The sequence below is a fragment of the Ochotona curzoniae genome, unplaced genomic scaffold, assembly GCF_017591425.1.
Source record: "Ochotona curzoniae isolate NIBS_2020 unplaced genomic scaffold, NIBS_Ocur_1.0 scaffold_4763, whole genome shotgun sequence".
Lineage (NCBI taxonomy): Eukaryota > Metazoa > Chordata > Mammalia > Lagomorpha > Ochotonidae > Ochotona > Ochotona curzoniae.
The window spans coordinates 3,753,853-3,762,065 of NW_024467123.1; the positions used below are offsets into that span (position 1 = coordinate 3,753,853).

General features: G+C 36.2%; 1 protein-coding gene across 1 annotated transcript in view; it reads left to right on the forward strand.

The window, feature by feature from the left end:
* Nucleotides 1–7,889, forward strand: part of PTPN20 (protein tyrosine phosphatase non-receptor type 20) — a 74,008-nt gene extending 66,119 nt beyond the window's left edge. Inside the window, exons 6-7 of the mRNA XM_040970387.1 lie at nt 6,370–6,432; nt 7,167–7,889. Of these exons, the coding sequence (XP_040826321.1) occupies nt 6,370–6,432; nt 7,167–7,232 (129 nt within the window). The 3' untranslated portion in view covers nt 7,233–7,889. The remainder of the gene's footprint in view (nt 1–6,369; nt 6,433–7,166) is intronic.
* Nucleotides 7,890–8,213: the final 324 nt, after the last annotated feature.

Consider the following 8,213-nt stretch of genomic DNA (forward strand, 5'->3'; position numbering starts at 1 on the left):
CAGAATTCTATTCTCTTTTTAAATGTCTGAACTGTATTTCATTGTGTAGTGTTTATTTGCCAGTCACAAATTATATGAAAAAAAAAAAACCATCAAGAAAGCACTGCTATTTACATTAGCAACAAAAAAATAAGTAACATCCTGGAAATGTAAAATCTCTGTAATGAAAACTAAAGTATCAGTGAAACAAGTTGAAGGGAACACAACTAAATGGGAGGATATCCTGTGTAGACTGGAAGAATTAATGTTGTTAAACAGTTCATACTATTCAGAATGATTTGAAGATTCAGACAGTTCTTATGGACGTAGCAATGACATTCTTCACAGGAATAGAGAAAACAGTCAAAAATTTATATGAAACCACCAAAGACCCCAAACAGTCAAGGCAATCTTCTGTTCAACAACAAAGCTAGAGATATAACACTATCTCAATTCAAAATATGCTAAAAAGCTGGGACTGACACTACAGCCTAGTGGCTAAATTCCTCGTCTTACAAGAGTCAGAATCCCATGTGGTCACCAGTTCAAATCTTATCTGCTTCACTTCCTTTCCAGCTCCCTGTTTGTGTCCTAGGGAAGCAGTGGAGGATAGCCCAGAGCACTGGGATCCTACACCCCTGTAGGAGACCCAGAAGAAGCTCCTGGCTCCTGGCTTTGGATCAGCTCAGCTCTGGCTGTTGTGTCCACTTGGGGAGTGAACCAGCAGATGGAAGATTTTTTTTCTCTGTCTCTTCTCTCTGTAAACGTGACTTGCCAATAAAAATAAATGAATCCTTAAAAAATGCATACTAAAAAGCAATGCTACACCAAATAGCATACTATTAGAAAATATTTGACACACATACCAGTAGCATAGAATAAACAGAAATGTACAAAAACTCTTTAGTAATACATGCTGAAGGAAAAGATGCATGTTGTATCTTCAATGGCTGATCTTGGGAAAACTGCATACCTGTGTGTAGACCATGAATACACCCTTACCTCCATTACCTTGTGCTAAAATAAAATCAGATGGATTAGAGATGCAAGTTGGAGGCCAGAAACTGCGAAGCTACTAAAAGAAAACATAGGGGAAATGCTTCATGATCATGGTTTGGACAAAGGAGTGTTTGGCGAAGAACGCAAAAACCAGACAATAGAGAAGTAGAAATTACATCAAAGTGAAAAGCTTCTGGACTAGAAAAGGAAACAATCAAGAAAGTAATGAAGCAATCTTTAGAATGGAAAAAAAAATTGCAAATTATCTGTCCCACAAGAGATTAATATCCAAACTATTTCCTTAGGCATCAAACAACTCAGTAGCAAAAATCCACACAAACTGGTTGAAATATAAGTGAAAAGACTTGAATAAATATTCCTTAAGGAAGACATACAATGGCTAATGGTACATGACAAACTGCTTGATGAAACTAATCATCCTGGAATGAAGATCAGAATCACAGTGCAATTAATACCTCACCCCAATTGGAGTGAGAGAAATAAAATTACCAACACGAACATGGGAAAATGGGAAACTTTGCACACTGCAGGTAGATGTGCAGCTATTTAGATAGTATGAAAAAAGTTGAAACTAGAAACCACTGTTCTTATACACAAGTTCTACTACTTGATCTCTATCCAGAGGAACTGGAGAAAATCAATCTCTCATCAATCAAATATAAGGAAAAGATCCTTAAAAGTGCATGTGGAAAAAAATAAATTAATATATAGAAGAATGTCAATTAAATTCACAGCTGATCACTCATAGGAAACTCTGGATTCTGGAAGAGAATGGAACGACATATTCCAGATTGTAAAACAAAAAAATTGTCGGCCCAGGATAATGTACCCAGGAAGTTTTCCTTTGTCTTTGAAAATGAAATAAAATTCTTCCACAGTAAAGAAAAATTAAAAATATATGCCTCTTCCAAACCTGCCCTCCAGATGATCCTTAAAGATGTTTTCTTGAGAGAAGAGAAATAGCACCCACTCAAGCCAACGGCAAATATGAAGGACATCCCTGTAAAATAACAACAGAAGACTAAATCAATGAACAACTGATTATAAATTACAGGACCAAATTTACCATTAATCTATTAATATTAGTTAATATCAATTAATTAAATTGTCATTAATATTATTAATTAATAGTAATTCATTAATATTAGCCCTGAGTGTAAATGGCTTAAACCCATCAATCAAATATCATAGGTTAGTAGAATTGATTGAAAACACAAAACCCATCTCTTTGTTGCCTATATTAGACACATCTCACCAACAAAGATCAGTAGAAACTATATCTCATGGTTTTTGATGTTTTTAATTTCATTTCTTTAGAAGACATTTTTTCTCATTAAGTTATGCGATGACACATAGATCTACAATAGCATCATTTTCTTCAAGAAGATTCTTGATTTTCATTTCTGACACATTAGTCATTCAGTAGTATGTTATTTAACTTCATGGTGTTGTTAATTTCTTTTTTTTTTTTTCTTGCTGTTGTGATTTTGCTTTGTGGCTTTTCATTTGAGGGGATATATAGTAACTGTGTAATGAAGAGTATCATTTCCAGTGTCATGTTCTTTAACTTCATGGCATTGTAAGTTTCTGTTTTTTCTTCATGTTGTTGATTTTGCCTTGTGACTTTCCATTTAAGGGTATGCATAGTAACTGTGTAATGGAGACTATCATATCCAGTGTCATGTTATTTAACTTCATGACATTGTAAATTTCTATTTTTTTTTCTGTTGTTGGTTTTGTTATGGCTTTTCACTTGGAGATTTTTAATGACTGTGTAGTGGAGACTGACATGTCCAGAAGTGAGGACATGGTGCAGTGTGCATCTCTACTTCCAGATTGAGGATGGACTCCCAGTGAACCTGTTGGATGTGTCTTGACAATGGGATGCTGGGCTCTCTGCCATTGTCCAAGCCAGCAATGATAGACTTATGACTGTTTATGAGGAACTAGGCTGCTGTAATGATATGGGAGAACTCAGTGGGAGGGGGGATTAGGAGAGAGGGTAGGGAAGATCCCAGGGTCTATGGAACTGTATCATAAAATGATGACAATAAAACAAAAAATTTAAAAAAGAAATTGAAAATAAATCAGTGTAATTTATTCTTTCACATTATTCTTTGGTAAAATAATTTTTACTTAGTCTAGGACTTGTGCCTTCTTAGATAAATTTTAGAATTAGCATGGCTGTCTACTAAATAACTCACTGTGATTTTGATATAAATTATTTTCACTTCTATACAGATCACCTTACGGAGAACTGACTTCTTCACTGTGTTGCACATCCCATCCATGCAGATAGCATGTCTCTACTGTTTGTTTAGATCTTCCTTGTCCGTTTCTTCATCACTTTTTTGTTTACTACATACATTTTCTGTTTGTGTTTTGGTAGTATTATCTTATTTTACTTTCTTTAGAGTGATTATAAACAATGTTGTGTTTTTACTTAGTTTCTACACAGCAGTTTAGTATATACAAATGTAATTGATTCTTGTGTGTGTTGGTTTTGTATCGTATGATCTTGTTGAATTCACTTATTAGTCCTAAGAGACTTGTAGAAGTTTGAGAATCCTTAGGATTTCCTACATAGACAAGCATGCCATTTGAAGTTAGACTTACCTCATCCTTTCTGCTCTTTTGCCTCATGAATATTTTTGGCCTTACTGCTTTGCTAGTATGTCAGATCGTCTCTTAAATAGGAATGGTGACAGCAAATATTCCTCCCATCACTGATCTTAGAAAATTAAGTGATTTTTTTTTCCCTGTGAAAGACTGTATGAAAAGGATGAAAGGGTAAGCGACAGAATGAAAGAAACTAGTTGGAAGTAATGTAGCCCTCGGATATCTTGTATCTGGATTCTATAGAGGGCTCGCAGAAGTCAACAGTGAAAATCACACATAAACCAGTTAGAAAAGCAAACAAGGAATGTGAAAAGATGCGCAACTTCATTAGTTTTCAGAAAACTCAGATTAAAACCACGATGAGTGAAGAAAAACAGTGGCAGCCAATACTGGCATGAAATGCTGCTGAAGATTTGAAGACATTGAATTACTCATACTTTACTTGCATTGGGATTGTAAAATGGTGCAGAATAGACACTGCCCATGAAACTTATCACATAACCCTACGAGGGAACATTGGACATTTAGTGTCCAGAAATGGAGATGTATGTTTACACAAAAAAATGGCACACAAATATTCATTGCATATTGTGTTAATAATAGCCAAACACTGGAAGCAACCCAGATGTCCTTCATAAAGTTGATGGCTAAACAAACTAGCATACATCCACACAAAAGAATACTGTTTTGCAATACAAAGGAATGGATGACATGCAGTGACTTAGATGGATCTCAAGGTAGTGATGTCAAGTGAACAACACTAACAAAGCCAATCTCAAAAGTTTATCCATTGTATGATTCTATTCACATAATCAGAATAATGAAAGTGTAGAATGAGAGCTGATTGTTGGCTGCCAAGAATAAGAGATTGGGATGGGTCAACGTGTCTTAAGGAATAGGACAAAAAGCCTGACTTTGGAACAACTCCATATTGTGTCTGTGTTACAGTTATCTAACACTCCATAAGTGTTAAGACTGCATAGCAACACACACGTACAGACACACCTGTCTGTAAAATTGGTGAAGTTCAAATAAGATTATGGATTGGTCCGATGTCAGTCCTGATTTTGATTGAGTAGTGTCATAGGGAGAAACTGGGTGAAGGATTTATAGGACCTTTTTAGTTCCTGTGTATAAAATACATCTTTCACAAAATTAAAATTCTAAATTATTAAAATGACAAAGCAGTGATTTTAAAGATTTTTTAAAAAATATTAAAAAATTTTTTCAGTTTTTAACATATTAAAATCTGGTTTTAGATAAAATTCTAAGAATTTTCATTCCTCCCTCCTCATTGTTCCTTTTTATAGCTTTTGAAGTAACACATTTTAAGTTTACATTACAATAAAAAAAGCTTGATAGCTAGAGAATAAGAAGTGTAACAGGTTAAAAAATGAAAAAAAAAAAAGAAGACAAAAAAACGTAAAAAACCCAAACCTGCAGTTTAGTGAATGATTATTTCAGCCAAATACAGTGAATTTTTAGGTAACCAAAGGTCATTAAAACTAGTAATATAACATTCTTAGTATCCATTGATTTGTAAAAAGCATAAAATAAAGTGATAAAAACAGTTTTGGCAGTAATACTGGGACAGATATTCCTATTTTGTTGTTTTGCTTTTTCATTTTTCCCTTTTTAAATTTTGGCTTTCACATTCAGTATTTGTCTTACTATGTCTAGCTTATTTCACTCTACATAATGTCCTTTAGTTATATGTATTTTATGCAAATAATCATTAATTCTTGAGTAAAGTTCCATTGTGTCTATATTCCACACTTTCTTTATCTGTTCATCTGATAATGAGCACCTTGGTTAATTCCAAATCTTGACTTTACACATGTGGTGCAAGTATTTCTTTGATTGAAGTGGAATTGCTGTATCATCCGGCAGGTGTATTTCTAGTTTTTTTAAAGAACCGTGCACTCCCACCAACAGAGTACAAATGTTCCTCTTTCCCCACATCTTTTGGATTGTAACCATTCTAACAGGGGCCAGGTCCATATCTTTGTGGTTTTGAATTGTGTTTCCTACAAGTGACATTGAGTGTTTTAAAAATGTATTCTTTGGCCGTTGCTTATTGAGGTCCTTTGCCGCTTTCTTAACTGGACTGGTTGTGTGTGTGCTAAGTTGCTGATGTATTCTGGTATTGAATCTTTGCAGGTGGATGTTTGTCAGCACAGCCTTGCTGTATGGCTAGCCCTCAGACTGTACCACGCATGACTTTTTAGACACATTGGGCACAGGAGATGGTCTGTACGCTGCTCTGCGATTCTAGTTCCTCAGTGCTGCTTCAGTGTCAGACTGCCACAAGTCCACAGTTCCTGATTCAGCCCACTGTGGGCAGTCCTCACGGATGGGTGTCCATTCTGCCTCAGTTGTGCAGAATCTTAGGCCAGGCTGACAGCGCTCAGGGTTTCGACTGGTCTCCACAGGGCTCTTTATGTGAGAGATAGCTAGGCCACCCTTGTGGCTAGAGGAAGTCTCCTGTGCTCTCACAGAATTACAACATGACTTCAAGCTCTCCCTTCAACATAAATGGTATTCCCTTGGTGAGCATTTCTCATTGTAAGTGGGTGCTTCCTTACTCACTGACCTATATTACAATAGTTACAATAGTTGTTGTGATTAAGACTTAAAGTTAAGTCTTGAGATCTTTCACTAGAAAGAGAGGTATGGCACAAGCATTTGGTAATCTCATTGTGTGTTATCCACTGCATGTCTAATACAAAATCTCTGTCATCTTATTAATAGTTCAGCATCTCAAATATAGTGGCCCAAATGAGAGAACAACGTTATGGCATGATTCAAACGAAGGTAAGCGTTCACTCCATAGTTTGTAGTAAGAGAAATGAATGTAATGGTTCATGTTGATTAGCACTTTGCAGTTTATGAAACTTCCCTACAAGGTCCAACTGAAGTCTTACTGTTTGAGGTAGATATTGGTTGCGCTCTGACGTTATTGATTAAGTACTTCAAGTTCAAAGGGAAGATATCTGTCATTAGGATCCCTAGATGGCTGGGCTAGAGCCAGAACTGAACCTGAAGTCTCCTGATCTCCAAATGCATGCCCTTTCCATAGCAAGCTTCTCCAAGTCATAGATAAAGTGTTATTTTTAATAACTCAGATGATAAGATGCTGATTTGGCACATCACAACAATATCATTTATGCCACAGATTAGTTACTAATCATCAGGAGATCAAGATAATATGATTAACTAATTAATGTGGGAGACTTCTTAGAACTTGAGTTAGCTAAGGAAAATGCAAGGACACTGAAACCAACTCTTTCACCGCAGTTCAGTTAAACCTTCAGTTAATTAGCTCTAGAACAAAAGACTGAGAACTATATGATGGTATTTTATCTACTTATATTTTTAAAATGTATCTGCATAAATGAGCACTTGTTTAAGTGTTTATAGTTAATTGTTTGCTTTTTCTACTTGAGGAACTTTCCTGTGTGGTTGAAAATGACAAATGTGTCATTTGAAAGTATTTCACAGTATAAAATTATTTAACATTCTGTTGTTTCTCATATGTGCATATATAGGAGCAGTATAGCTTTTGTTACGAAGTTGTGCTTGAAGTTCTCCAGAAACTTTTCACTCTGGGTTAAAAAAGACTGGCAACAAAAGCCTCTCGCTTGAGATGATGAAGTGGCTTGGAACTTCCTCGCAAAGGACATGTGGGAGCAATGCCAAAGGCCTTGTTTGTTCATGAGAGTGTGTTTCCTAGGTCCACAGATTCTCTTCCTGAAAGCTCCCTGAGGGCAGCCTTGGTTGTTGCAGGTTCCCCGTGTGTCTCATTAGACAAGCTCCAGTCTCTCCCAGGCTTTCCAGTGAGACAGAGGTTACACAGCCTAACTATTTGCTTGATGGGGTTACAGAGCCCAATAAACAACCTAAACTGTATTCATTAAAATTTTATTTGGAAAAGTGGCCAAAGGGAGCTGAAGATTTCTGAGACTTTTATAAGCCCTTATTCTGGGAGAACATAGTGCCAAAAAGTGATTTTTAAAGGCAATTTTCAAACAAACATTCATCCATGTTCATTAGCTAGAGTCTGTACTTCCAGCTGGTGTTTGAAAAACCCAGTCAAAAAGAGTCCGAGGAGGTGGATTAACTTTGGACACACGTAGAATTCCTTTTGCTTAGTTTTAGACACTCCTGTGGGGCTCCGGGGAACTCTGAGGAGGAGCTGCCTTCTCTGCACAGCTGGACAAGGTCCTGTTGGCATGAAAAGCATTCCACGGGTGGACAGAGTCCTCATCTCTGTCCTGTAGGCACCCTGGTGAACAGTCCAGAACTAAATAGACGTTTACGTAGGAAATCCAAGAGGAAATGTTTGCCTGCTTGAGTTTGTTCCAGTCCCACCCTAACACTTAGCAGATTACTCAGTTTGCTTTGTTAAAAGCAAGTACTGTATTTTAATTGCATTTTACTGTGCCCATTAGTTAACCAATAAACTTTGATATAAACATTATTACATAATTCTGAGTCATTCTTTGTATTTTTACGTGGGATGTGTTTTCAGATCAAGATCTACGGTATTCTCTTCACCAAAGTCCATTAAGTAATTTCTTTCCATTACTACTCTA